The sequence below is a fragment of the Pseudomyrmex gracilis genome, unplaced genomic scaffold (assembly GCF_002006095.1).
Source record: "Pseudomyrmex gracilis isolate BER0280 unplaced genomic scaffold, ASM200609v1 scaffold_243, whole genome shotgun sequence".
In the NCBI taxonomy this organism is placed as follows: domain Eukaryota; kingdom Metazoa; phylum Arthropoda; class Insecta; order Hymenoptera; family Formicidae; genus Pseudomyrmex; species Pseudomyrmex gracilis.
In genome coordinates this window covers 193175-207933 of record NW_018020827.1, presented here as the reverse complement: position 1 = coordinate 207933, position 14759 = coordinate 193175, and the positions used below count along the sequence as shown (strand labels likewise).

At 41.9% G+C, this 14759-nt stretch overlaps 1 protein-coding gene across 9 annotated transcripts in view; it reads left to right on the top strand.

The window, feature by feature from the left end:
- LOC109859162 (probable phospholipid-transporting ATPase IA) overlaps nt 1-14759 on the top strand; it is a 29241-nt gene that overhangs the window by 3411 nt on the left and 11071 nt on the right. For 5 of the 9 annotated variants that reach the window (XM_020437137.1, XM_020437133.1, XM_020437138.1 and 2 more), the window contains exon 2: nt 9564-9954. In XM_020437137.1, the coding sequence (XP_020292726.1) occupies nt 9564-9954 (391 nt within the window). Of the gene's footprint in view, nt 1-4701; nt 4792-4981; nt 6077-9563; nt 9955-10985; nt 11176-13054; nt 13740-14759 lie in introns of those variants that run through there. The other 4 variants (XM_020437136.1, XM_020437135.1, XM_020437142.1 and 1 more) reach the window with 4 other exon arrangements.

Here is a 14759-nt window from a genome sequence, read left to right as displayed (position 1 = left end):
ATTCGGTGATCGACGACGAGGGATAAAAAAAACTTGCCGCTGAAGAATAGATCAATTGCCATAGTCACAAAGCAGGCCGAGCTTCGATGCAAATCAGATAAAAAGGCACGAATAAATTACGTTCGACCGTATCGGTCTCTGGGTTAATGGCTGACTGTACAAGGTATCGCGTTTAGAGCGCACTAACATTTGTTTAAAACATCAGACCGATCGGAGTTGAATGTATACTTAAGTTTTTTATCGTCAATTTTTGACGGTTACTCGAAGGAAACGCTTATTCGTTATCGTTCCTCTAATTTCACTAATATTTGAACAGTTAGTTAACAAAATTGCTTCCACCCGCAAAAAACCTTCCATATTTCCCGCTAATTGTGACCTTGTTAAAAATAGAACTACTAAAGTTTTGCGATTTAAAATAAAGAAATCCGTCATTTTTTTGATGAATTTGGTTGTTTCAGCGCGTTTCAATCGCGGCGACAATCTCACGATATTCGTGCGTTGTTTGCTCCTCAATTTGCGTCACATAGTTTCGCTTCCGCTTTTTCTTTTGCGAACGAAGCGACTTGCAGACGCGATAATAAACGGAACCTGGGCGTGTTCTGATGCCAACGATTGCTTTTCATCGCGGTCGGCGGAGATAGCCAAAAAGATAAAAGTGACATGCAGAGGCCGAACAGAAAGAGAGAGAGTGAGAGAGGAAGACTTCCCCCTTTGACCGACGACGACTACTCTGTGGTTTTTACGGGGTGCGGCCGCGACGGCGAAAAATACTTGACCCAAATCTCCGATAAAAGCTTCTTTCCTTCCCTCCCTCCCATCGCAGGATCTCGCGCACACCATCCGGAATAATGTCGGGAAACCGTGCACACGCACGGATATATATATATATGTATCCACATGACGAATAACATGTCCCGAAGTCGCGTCACGCGATCACCCTCGGAGTCGTTGAATTTCAGATCTCGCCGCGCGAACTCGCCTCTTGTGGAAAGTTTGTACGAAGACGTGTTGCGCGACGACTACGGTCATCAGCGACTTGTGTAATCACGGCACGGTTGAAATTTCGCAAGTGCGATCGTTCGATCGATCGTCTTGTGTGTATGTGTGTGTGTGTGTAAAAATTTGCATATACTGACCCCGAACTCGTTTACCTTCTCTTCACGCGGCTCTTTTTTTTTATCTTCCCGCCTAAAAAGTGAGAAACATTAAATTTCTTGAGAAAGAAATTTAATGTCTAATTAAACAATAACAATAATAATTTACTAAATATGAGAAATATGCGAATTAAAGAGATGGATATTTGAAAATAAGAAGTGAAATAAAAATCTGTACGCGTAAGGAAAGATTTTTAAATATACGAGAAATATAAATATCGATAAAATTTATATATAAATAAAGACTTCGATATGTTTACAATATAAATAGATTTGCATAAATAAGTTTTGCTATTAATGTTTATAAGGGTCAAGGCACAGGAGAAACATATACCGGGGGAGGTAGAGTCACGTCGACATTCGCGTAAAGATCATATACTCGTGTCCTGCGAAGCGCGGCGATTCTTTGCGATGAACTAATTTCGTTCCGCCAGGCCGGCTGATAATGGCAAGGGTCGTGTGCGGCCTCATTTCGTGGAAGGGTGTGGCATTACGTGCGGCCTATCGATATACATTCGCTTCATTATCAATTGCAAACACGTGCACCCACACACACACACACGCGCGCGCGCGCGCGCTGTTGCATATAGTCCCGCGCGAAACATAATCAACGTACATGATCAACGTTGACGATGCCGCGCCTTCACGTCTCATTTTATCGTCACATGAAAAAGTTATTTAATTTGTTTTTTCTCGCAGATTAGCCACCGCAACGTTTGCGGAGACGTATATGTCGCGCGAAAAATTGAACAATCGACAGGTTGTAATACACGAACGTTCGCGCGCGCGCGAGAGCGAGAGAGACAGAGAGAAAAAAATATCGACGCGATCTCGGGAATAATTTCCTCTCATTTGTACGTTGCGTTTTCCGTATCACGCTAATTTGCGCCAGTTGATTACTGATGACGCTGCCGTACGAAGAGCGGAAGCGTCAGAAGCGATAATTTGCAACAGGGATCTCGCGATAGGTTGCCTGCGCAAATACACATCAGAGGTACAGCCAGATACAACACACACACACACACACACACACACACACACACCCTCTCAGACAATCTTCTCTCTGGGTTCGTTTCGCGAAAAGCACCCCTCGGGGAACTGACATTTCAACGACGACGTTAACACGAAAAGTGTATGTATGATATGCTCTTCTTCAGACAACGGAAGGGGGGGAACCGACGACGTCTTAATGACGAGCTTGATGCCCGAGGAAAGGAAAAAGGTCTCTTCATAATGCATCCGCAAAACAAGGGGTTTGACGTATGACGCAGATCGGGGGAGCTGTGCGCCGCCTTCGCGTTTCTCATTACCAACTCGATAAAATTCAATTATTCAGCGTCTCTTTACCACCGACGATTCCGGCCGACGATCTACCGATGACCTTGCCAGGGAGGAGGAGCATTGTCGATACTATCGACCATTTTGCGCTCTATCATCACACCACCATCCATCCTTGCCGTTGTATTTGTGTTATATTGACCACTCTGCTCTTCCCGCGAAATAACGCGCACTTTCCGCGGTAATTGTCGTCTTTGATGGGAAACATCACGTGTGTGCGCGCGCGCGGGTATCTTATTTTCTCACATTATTATTGTCACGAGAATTCGACAAGAGATGCAATGATTTATGATCCGATCAATAAGAAAAATATGGCAAATAAGATATCGAGGATACTTGACGTTCGCAGGATATAATTGAACAATAGAAAAAAAAGAAAAACTGTTAATTTTAATTAATTAAAATTGCACGATTTAAGTGGCAATCAATCGAGCTTTTAAATTTCTCACCTAAATGCTATTTCGCGTCTCAACAGATGTCATTAGCATTCAAAAAATAATCCCGCTGTTAAGATCTCAATTGTTTTTAAGTGTGTGATAGACGTCGACAGAGATGATTAACTTCTTCGCGAGTAAATTGACTCTCGTCACGACGTGTTACTCGTATTTCTTGGATTCGCCGTAAAAGAGAAAAGACTCTGTCCTCTTCTGGCGCGCGTTATTAATTACTAAATATCGTAGTGTGGCGTAAAGCACGTAGAAAAATAATCGCCGCACATATATATATATATATGTATATATATATACATATATATATACAGAGAGAGATTGATTGATTGATTAGGCTTTATTTATATCGCATTCTGGGAAGAAATTCTCCTCAAGCGCTTGCAATACAAAAGAAATTATAAGTGCAGGAAATATACAATATAAGTACAAAGAACTATATAAATGAGTATATAGATGAATATATAGAAAATTACATAAGTAAAGAAAAATCTAAATACAAAAATATAGATTAGAAGGAAGAAAATATAAATACAAAATATAAATACAAAAATATAAATTCAAAAATATAAATTATAAATATAAATTATAAATTGAAGACTGAAACAAGTGTTATGTATAACAAGTGATAAATATTTCAAAAATATAAGAAAATACATATAAAAACAATAAAATATATAAGAACGCTGAAACAAGTGTTAATTTCAACAAAAATATGCGAAATTGAATATATAAACTTCGCTAAACAAGTGTCAAATTTAACGGTATGTCAAACCCAACAAAATATGAAAATGCCAAATTTAACAATATGTGAAAATGTTTGTACTTAACAATATGCGAAATTGAATATATAAATTTGTGCTGAATTTAACAGAAATATAAAAGAAAATAATAGAATATATAAATTTTTATGCAGAATTGTGCATTACAAGGCAGAATACAGAATGCTTAAATGTTATACTAAACGCAATATATTGATACAGAGTAAATACATTTAATGTTTATCAAACTACATACATTCTTGTGCACACACTTGCAAAAATATAATAAGAAAAATATAATAAGAAAAATATAAAACAAAATCATATGAGAGAGAGAGAGAGAGAGAGAGAGAGAGAGAGAGAGAGAATCGTCGCTAAATTGACTTAATTAGGGTTGTAAGTCTCTCCTCTATCGGCGCGTAATAATGAGGATTCTTATTCAAATAACGAGCGCGATGTAAGGGAATAATATGCGCGAATTCGTTCTGACATGGAGAAGAGAGATTGCGGCGCGTTGTAATAACGTTTGCTTAAGGATCTCGGGGAATTCAATGGCGCAAATCGGGTTTAATACATAGATTTATATGACTCGGAATGAGTCTCGAGGTTTATCAGATCGAAAGAAATCGTGAACGCGACACGATCGATATTTCCCATCGGACACACTAAGGCCGTCGCGTCGCCGATTTCAATCGCGATGATAGAAATAATTAAGAACTCTTGACGAGCTCTCTCGGCGGGAAGTAATTTTCTTCGACGTTAAATTACTCCCCGCGTGAGTAATTTAAATATTTATTCAGACACGAGGAGGATTTAGATTTAGATAGTCCCGCTATCGCTAATCACTTATTGATAAGATAATAAGTTTTATTTTTATATTGTTTTTTTTAACACAAATAATCTTTTGAGAGATAAGATTACAGATAAGAGAAAGATGAACTCTTCTCGCAGTTACACTGCGTGTCGTCCAATCTTCTTGAAACACACGTGTGTGATGTGTCAAGTGCTTTCCGCGAAAAAAAGGCGCAGTTCGCGTCTCAAACGCGCGCGGCCGCGCGTTAACCGAAACATTTGCAAATTGCAATTTGCGAGGTGTGTATTTTTTTTCTCTTCCGTACGTTCTAATTGCGGAAAAGATGTATGTGGTTTCTCCTGGGAACTACGCGGCACACCGTTGTCTCCCAATCGAAGGTCCCGTCAAAGATAGTCGCGGGAATTCGCGACAGTCTCGACAGAACCGCACGAACGGACGCAGGCCGGTGGTCACGCGCCGCGGATCGTCGCGCCGCAATATAGGAAATCCCGATCCTTATCCGGTCGAAACTTTGTGTTCTCGCGTTATCGATCGGTTTTCGCTACGCGCTCGTCCCGACGTGGTTGACGTTAGATTTTCAAACAGTGACTTCCGAACGTCGCTACGGGGAAAAAGCCGCTCCCTGCGGTCGTTCAACGCCCGTGGTCGTTATCGTCGGTGCCTGTACGCGCGGCCGATGATTAACAACGCTCGAATATCGGCCGCTCGTTAACGCGCTCCATTTTCGCGTCGATCCTCACGCGATCGGAACGGAAATTCGCGGGAAGAAAAATCTAAGCGAAATCGCGAGCGTCGCAATTTCATCGGTTGCGTGTCAACCGGTTTTTTCCAGTGAGATAAACAAATTATTGCGCTTTTTTGCGACGTAAAAGAGTTTGTTTCTTTTCGATCGTTCGACGATTCTTCCTAAAAGAGATTTTTTACGACGTGTTTCAATTGCTACCTCTCTCTCTCTCTCTCTCTCTCTTTTGTAAACCAATTTTAATTAAAAACAAACTCAGAAAGCAACGCTAACTTTACGACACATTTAAAAAAAAAAGTGCTTTAAACATTTGCTGGTTTAAAAAAAAAGTGCTTTAAACATTTGCTGGTTTAAAAAAAAGTGCTTTAAAGTGCTTTAAGTGCTTTGCTGGTTCAAGAGAGTTTTGACACGTAACTTTGTACGTGACTTTTTTTAAAAGATGATTCGCACTTCCGATGAAAATTGAACGATGAGATAAAAAGAACAAGATATATATTTTTATCAGTTCGCACAAGAAGTCTTCCAAGTACTTTCCGGCTTTTCTCGAATAGGAAGATAAAACGATAAGCGGGATAAAAGTCGGTATCTTCCTTTTTATTGTCGCTTCCAACATCGCGCGATACCGAGCGTGTCGATATGCGCTGAAAGTGCCTGGACGAATCGCGGCGGTTTTTCGAAACGAGTCTCTTATCCAGGCCGGTAAATCGCTCGCGAGGCTTGGATCGACGATAAGTTCCCACCGTGGATAGCCAGGACGAGGAACCGGATCGATCATCAAAACGAGACTCAAAAATCAGCCTCGGACGACGCGTCTCACCGTTGTGAGTAACAAAAAAATCCACATAACTCGCCGAATAAATCGCTTCTATTCGCGCATCTGCCGGCGGTTTATTTCTCGTTCGCTTGCGTGGCCGAATTCGCTAAGAATACAACGCGAATTTACATTCGTGTGCCGTGAAACAACAAGCGTTTCGCGAGTTTCGCAATCGCCTCCGTGAGCGACTGCGTCTGTCAAAACAAACTCAGCGGTTTTATATCGAGGACGTTCCGCGCGTTTTGAAAAACTTTATTCATAGATATGTTTCTCTTGTTCGTGCGTGGGAACTCGCTCGCGTCGCTTTCGACATTACAAACGGAAACTCCGAGTTATCACGTTTGTGTCTATGCGTTGTTATCTATGCGAAATGTGTTTTTTTTTCGCAACGGATATCTTCCTCCGATACGCGCAGCAAGTTGCGCGCCACGGCTAAAGCCGGATTCATACGCGATCTTGTCGCCACATCATCGACGGGTCGCGAAAAAAATTCTCACGTTGGATCTTCAGCATCGGAACGACTCCACAGTGTTGTTTTACCTTTAATTTCTTTAACATTTAAATAATTTGTTACAACAGATAAGCTTTCAAAAGTTTTTGATATTTCACGCGCTTGGGTTTTTGTTTTGGTTAAAATAAAAATACTCGGAACATTTCCGAAGTCCGTCGTTTTGACGTCGTCAGTTGGTCTCTGACGTTAATTCGCATTCGCTGTTGCGTCAACAAATCATCAAATTAAATTCTACCATAAATGTTTTAATAGACAGTCACGCTGCAATTGTCAACAAACAAGTGGTTAAGAATTTTTAGACAATTTGTTCACGTAACGTATGAATCCAGTCTTATATACACGTTACGTATTGCGGAAAAAGACGCGCGTAATCGCGCGCACGCGCGCGCGAAATTTATCTCCGTCGCATAAAACCGAACCTTGCACAAGATCTGTTGTCTTCGTCGCGAGAATATTACTTATTGCGTCACGAGAAAATTTGTACAATTGATCAGTCTCGCGTGCCGTCGTCGTTGTTGCAGACAAAACGAGAACACACTCGAAACACATCCGAAGGCCGCGCTAGATATTTTTTCATATGGTTTCATTAACAATGCGTGCAGGGTCACCCAATTAGACGCTCGTTAGTCACTTGTTGTCAATGCGCTTGCATTCTGCCGCGCGGATTATTCCCGCGCGCGCAGTTTGTAAACGTCGATGCAACGACGAGTAATTAAAAAACTAACTTGTCACACCCTCGGAAAAATCATCGGTGAAACCGATGTCGACTTCGCTCGAAGTCAGTGTCGAAGTTTATCTTTGCCGTCGAGAAAATGAGTCATCGCTCTGTCTGTCACTCGATCGCCAAATATAATTCTGCGTCGAAGCGCGTCGTCCGTGTTCGACAACACGGACACGACGCAGATTAATTTACTCCGCGTAGCTATTAACCAAATTAAATCAATATTTTTGACACCAAAGAGACTTCTGCTTCTTTTTTTAGTTTTAACACGGTGAAAAACACGTAGCGTTGAAAACTTAGTGAAATTAAAAAAAAAAACTTCGCGAACTCTTTATTTTTTTTTTTCTTATTTTATTTATTTTTTATATATTTATTCTAAGTATACTTTGAAAAAATAATGGACGTCGAAGAGAAAAGGATTACTCGTCGGATACAAAAAAGTATCTCTGATTTATTAGATATTTAACTTTGGGAAAAACGCTCAGCGTTGAGAAAAGTTTGATAAAAGTTTGCGTGTAAAACGAACTTTCTAAACTTTACTTTTTAATTCTAAATATATTTTGAACAAATGAAGGACGTCGGAAGGGAGGGAAGAGTTAATGTCTTCCGTCGCTCCCCGAACACAAAAGAATTCCGATAGATTTGATTTCCGAATAGAACACATTCGGACTTTTTGTTCGGCGAGTTTGCGTGACTCAATAATTTCGCTTCGATGGTCGCCAATTCAGGGAAACGGACAAATCGGGTCACCGAGAGACTCAATCAAGTTTTATCTATCCGTCTCTCTTCTTGTCGAAGCGAAGGCTTTTTAGACAACCTTATACGTTCTTTTTTTAGCCCTTTTTTTTTGTAGCCAACCACGACGCGGAACAATCGCGCGGGTGAATGAACCGTGAAAGATTGCTCGCGAGAGTACGAGTTCCTTTTCAGGGTCGTCGAACATTTCAGAATAATGCGAATCAGCTACAGGCGCGTATCATTTTGTTACAAGTTTGATCGACAATCGCATTGCTCGTTTTGCGACTCCCTTGCTCGAATTGCGCGAAGACAATAAACGGACAGAAAAACGGCGAACACGCTCACACAAAATGCAAAAAAAAAAAAATCCAATTAATATTATGTCGGACACTGACAAATTGAGACCTTATTTTTTATATTTCTCGACAATTATATTTCAAAATAACGTATCTTCCTATTTTGTGTTTCTCATTGTCGTTGTCTTTAGTATATTTTTCCCTATCTTTCTGTTAACATATGAGATATGGAGGAGATAAACGTACATTATATATAAGACATGTTTTGCTTGTTAGCCGTACAGTGTTTTCGATGTCGTGTTTTTACTAACATTTAAACATTGACAACAATCTTGACACGATTTCATAACCATGTTGTCTGGCCTTATGTAAAATTTAAGTTAGGTATGTTTTCATCACTACATGTCAGAGAGACATGTTTTTGTACTTTTTATATCTCATTACATTGCTATCACACGTCATAATTTAGTTTATATTATTGATTGTAATTTCAAAATTCGTTTTTTATGTAGATTGTGTCACTGAAGAAAGTCCTAAACCACAGACCGAAACGTCTGACATTTTCTATAATATATAAATATACCACAATTGGTATATATATACCACATATGGTATATATATGCCACATATATATACAGAGTGTCCCAGAATTGGTGTAACATTTCTCGTAGGCAGGTAGAAGGAGTAAAACTGAGTCAAAAACTCCTCAACCATTTTTTTCTATTACTTATAATAAAGAAATAATTATTGAATAAATCAAGCCAATCAGCGCCGACCTTTAGCCAAGCGCACGTCAGTGAGCCACGCGCCTAGTGTGTGTGAGCGCTCCGCGCGGTTTACTGATGTGCGCCTAGCTAAAGATCGGCGCTGATTGGCCTGATTTACTCAATAATTACTCCTTTATTATAAATAATAGAAAAAAATGGTTCAGGACTTTTCGACTCAGTTTTACTCCTTCTACCTGCCTACGAGAGATGTTAGACCAATTCTGGGACACCCTGTATACCACAACAACTTAGTCTTGCTCGTATTGGCCTCTGCGTTAATGCTCACACATCCCTAATCACAATTAGCTACTTTTACGCTGTAACTCTTGTAACTCTTGTAACTCTTTAAAACTACTTGTTGTAATTATTTTATATTGTTATTAAAAGAAATTAGAAGCACATTTACAACAACGACAAAAGGCGAAAGATCCGCAAAAATAAAATCGGTCGTTTTATTACAGGCGCCGGCACAGTCAATGCAACCGACTGCCAGGGGGAACCCCCGGGTTCCCGATCCTGGCTCGTTGCGACCATTCACACCGCCGGATCTCTCGTCCATACCTCATATGGACGATACGCCAACACCTCTGCACAACAACAACAACAACAACAGCAACAACAACAATGCTCGTAACAACGCGTCACCTGCGAGCAACTGTGCGAACAACAGCGGCGCGCAACAAGAATCCACCGGACCCTTTATCATCGGCAGTCCCATCGATCTCGGGAACATCGACAATGTCGACAATATCGGTCTCCGTTTGGAATCCGTTACGCGCGGCAGCAGCAGACGGCGAATGCGCGAACACATCGAGCTCCAGGAGACCGGATTGCCGGAATCGTCCAGCGAGGGTGAGTAGTCGAATTGCCACCAAAAAGTTTCGCAATGCGGGAGAGAAGAAAATAAGTTCGAATTAAAAAAAAATCCAAATTCCCATGAAAACCCCATGAGAATCGGAAAGTTTTTTTTTAATCCTTTTGAATATGTGACAAACTGCAATTCTTTCAAAAGAATTTAAACTGAATTACGCACCTTATACATATACACGCATACACACAAATACAATTGTCGCTGGACGGCGCCACTTTGTTCGTAAACGGCAAGAGAGCCGTCCGCCCGTTGGCGCGTCGCGGGGTGTCCTTGGCCTATCGATAACGTTTATATAGTCGTCACGCCATCGCACGTTCCTCCACGAGGGTGGCGCGACCGGGGGTTGAGCTCGAAGCACGATAGGTGCTGACACCAACTTGTTGCCGTCAATGAGCGCATGCGTTCTGCGCGGGGGTGGCTCAACGTCAACACCTTTGACGCATTTGTCCCGCTATCCCCGGAGCAGTGCCGCATCGGCTACACGCACACAAACACACACACGCACGCACGCACGCACACACGCAACTTTCAAAATAAATAAAAATCATCTTAAAAAAATACAAGTCTGGAAATCATCAAGTGTGGAAAAAAAAACGTACTTTCTCTGTCTTCCCTTTAAAATTCGTTCACCATTGTTCTCGTTAGTCTCGATTTCATGTTTACAACGTACGCTTTTACTGTATTTGATATGTCAAAACTTGTTTAAAAAGCCGTTCGGGATTTGCGTCTACGTGAGTCTCGAGGGAGTCGTTCGGAGGAGGTGGTGTCGAAGTCTGAGAAAGAGACTCCGATCGGTGCCACCTGAGAAGAGAAGACATTCCTCGTCTCGAGTTAACTCGACGCGGAACAGATCATTGCGTCGCGTGTGCGCGTTAACGCACGTGCCGCTTGGCACATTCCGAAAAGAGCGGCAGGGGTGTGGCGAGAGAGAGAGAGAGAGAGATAGAGAGAAAGAGGAGGGCACCGAGATGACGTAGAATCCACACGCTCTTATTCGGACGATCGTTATATCTCCCGGGAGAGCGAGCGCGGATTTTACATTCGCGTGTAGTCTATCTATCCGTTCCGGAAAGATCGCGTGCGGTAAAAAGCGAGTGCGTGCGAGAGAGGGAACGTACGCGCTTTGTGCGGTGGTCGAATGGTGCGAGAGATCGATCGCCGGGCGGCCGAATGTGCTACATACCTGGCTTCTTCCCTTGAATGTGAGAGAAAGAGAGGGAGAGAGAGAGAGAGAGAGAGAGCTCGTTCGATCGATTACCAAACGAGACGTTCCGATACGCGTGTCGTTCGCGTGATTTAATTTTCTCCGTCTCAGTGCGCGCTTTCAAAAACTAGAGTGAAAAGCTGCGGTAAAATCCGAAGTATTTAAAAAGTCGAAAAAAAGCCGTAGAAGAGTAAAACGACCGTACGTTTGATCACGTACTTTAGTTTCTGGAACTCTGGAAGTCGAGTTTTAAGCTCGCGAACGTCGAGTGAAGGGGAACTACACTTGAGCGAATCTTTGTTTTTCTTTTTTGGAGAAAAAATGTAGTTTTCGCCAATTGGAGAACTGAAAGCTTCTTTTCTAAATAATTTTCCGTAATATGTGTGTGCGCGTTCGCTAATCGTGACACGATTTCCTCTCGTGTAGCTTCTCAAACAAAAGTCCCGTGTATATATTTATAGATATCATATATATATATATATATATATATATACACATGTACATAGCGTTGGCTCCTCGAAATTTAATATCTGCGAAGAATCGGAAAAAATAGCACGCGATACAAGAAAGTTTATTAATTTCTTACGTAAGAGTACACGCTATTTCTGATATCGGTTTTTTTTTGTTTGTTTCTATTTTTTTTCAACAATAATATTAATTGCAAAATAATATTTTATCATTGATATTATATTAGTAAGAAAAATTTATATATTATTAATTTTTCTAAAGAATTAAAGAAAGGAAAGAGAAGTGTTTGAAAAAAGTTTGCCTTCTGTTCACGAATTGCGCATCTATTTTTTTTTTTTATTTATCGCGCATCCATGTCAAATCGATAATTCGCGCGGATAGCACGCCAAAAACCGACTGTTTATTTCAGCAGCGCGCGCAAGAGAACCGGAAATGCTTAATTGCGGAAATGTTTTTGCGAGGCGATCGTTGGTTAAACGAGCGCAAACGCTTTGCGTGTGCGAGTCCGTCGGAGGAAGATGAGACGTAAAACGCCGGGATTATACGTGCGACACCCACCGTCGGCGTAACACCGTATTACACAATCTTTATCTCTTCTCGGATAAAAACATATGGCCGTGACATATAGATAGAGCTGAACCGTTTCGCGCGTGACATACAGACGTTAATGCTCATTTTTACACGCGAGATCGTTATTTTTTTATTGTCATTTTCCATTTGTCAAGAAATTATTGTTGTATTGGTGCAACTTCGCGTGAAAAAAGCACATATAAACGCTTCTGGCCGCGCGACCGCAAGAAAATCAATAATCGGTGCGATAAATCACCATCTAAAAACGCGCTCGCGTCTTCCACGATTTTTTTCCCAAGGTTTTCGTATTTATCTTCTTTATTTGTTTGGTCTCTTTATGAAAGAACATCTGTCGCAGACGACTGGGCAAACATTTGCGCACCTTTGTGCGCGCGTAATACATAAGTGTTTCTTTTTCTTCAAACGTCAAGAGCGAATTTCTCTTACGGCCGGTTTTATTTTCTTTAAGTTTTTTTTTAATTATAAATTTACATTCTTTCCATCTCACTCGCGTCGTTGCGCGATAAACTAGCATTATGATTTTTCGTTGAATGTCCGTGAAAAGAGAGAGAACAGAGTTCGTAATTAAAAAAAAACTCCCCCTCTTGAAAAGAAACGAGAAACGGCGCAAAAGTGAACACAGCGAGAAAAACATCCTGTATACGTAATGCCGTCGCTTCACTCCACACAGCGTTGTTGTGCGCACGTGACGAAAAACATCGGCGATGCGTCGTCGTGTGTATTTTTTTTCTCACGCGTAGAGAGAGAGAGAGAGAGAGAAAGAGAGAAAGGAGGCTCGTGATTGAGGGAGGGTTCGCTCACGCGCGGATGACGATTATTATCTGTCAGTCGTCGTTGACGGTGGTGCGTGTCGCGGTTGTGTGATCTCGTCGCGACGATAATAAAAACGACGGCGCGCAACGTGCGGCCAGAAGGAGGCGCGACGCGACGTAGTAGCGCGAGCATAACCTCAAAAAACGGACGGAACGGGGACTCGCCCCATCGGGTTTTTCCCCGACGAAATCGGAGCGCGAACAACGACGCGACACGCGCAACTCCTGTGTACGCGAAGTTCTCGCGTTGTAATGCGGCGCGACGTGCGCGGCGATCGATGCAATTAAGAGGAATTATTTATCGGGACTCTTACGGTCTAACCTACGTCAACGCCGCCGCCGCCGCCGCCGCCGTTGTCGTCGTTTTTCTCGTCTCGCGTTGTCTTCCTCCTCGTCGATCGGGTGCCGCTATATTGTCGATTCAGCCGCGGTGATTCGCGCGCACGTGTGCAAAGAGACATCGGGGAAATTAAATATGAATCGACGATACGACGGTGCGCCGTGGTGACGTATGTGTACGTGTGTGTGTACAGCACGTTATATGTGTGTGCGCGTACACACGAGAAGGAGAGAGAAGGTAGAGATTCGACGTAGCGACGAAGAGCGATCATGGAAGTCGCGTCCACCAAGCTGGTGCAGTGGTTCAATGAACTCAGATCCCGTGTCCATCTCTATCTGCACGCTCAGACCCGTAAGTCCGGTCGTCGTGTGCACGCACACGACGAGAGCGCGTGTAAAAATTTTATTGGAAAATTTGTGCTAAACGTACGGGGATAAGGACGTTGCGGCAAAAAATCCCCGGTGTGTATCGACTCGGGATGTGATTTGATAACAACACTCGGTGACATTGGAGCGGCAGTCGGTCTCGACTTAAAAGACGTTTCACTTGTGTTCCGTCCCGTGGGCTCTTATCGCTTCTCTTTGATATTTCCGCGTTGTCTCTTGTGTCGCAACACACAACAGCGCGCCGTTAATTATAGAATATTCACCCATATATATTCGCATCCGGAGCAAAATCTTCTTCTGATAAAAAGATACTTATTTTAAACTCTCTGAAAAAAAAAGCTACGTATTTCCGCATAAATGTGATATTTTTAGAATTTGCGTGTCTTTTTTTTTGTGTAAAAAACTGAGCGAAGCTGAGAGTACTCTCGAGTGAATTATTAACTAAATGCGCTTATATCTCGTCTCTTTCCGCGACTGCGGTATTTCTTTTATCTCGTCGCAGCGCGCCGGAGATTCTCGCAGAGTCTCTACGAGAAATTCGAATGCGATAAGAAAACAAACTACGGGATCTGGAAATTGTTTCCAAATTATTTTACAATTATCACACGCGTTGTTTGTTACAATTATTTACACATTAAGCGCGTCGTTCTTAAGGTAAAGTTACGGCTACTGCCATTTAATTCGTTTGAATAAAAAACGTTTTTCTATTCTATTTCTGCTTCTTGATTGGTTCTTTTATTTTTAGAAAAAGAATGCAATCATTCTCGAAAAGCAATTATTCTCTTAACGAAGAAAAAGGTCTGCACACACACACACAAGTTGATTGTTACGACTTTAAACGAAACCTCTTACGCGCAAATCGCGTTCGATGCGCGAGGAATGTGTGTTTAAAGTGTACACTACGGAATTGTGTGTGTGTGTGTGTGTCGCAATATTTTATCTTAAGTTTAACATGTGTCGCGCACACAATATTGCTTTTACATTA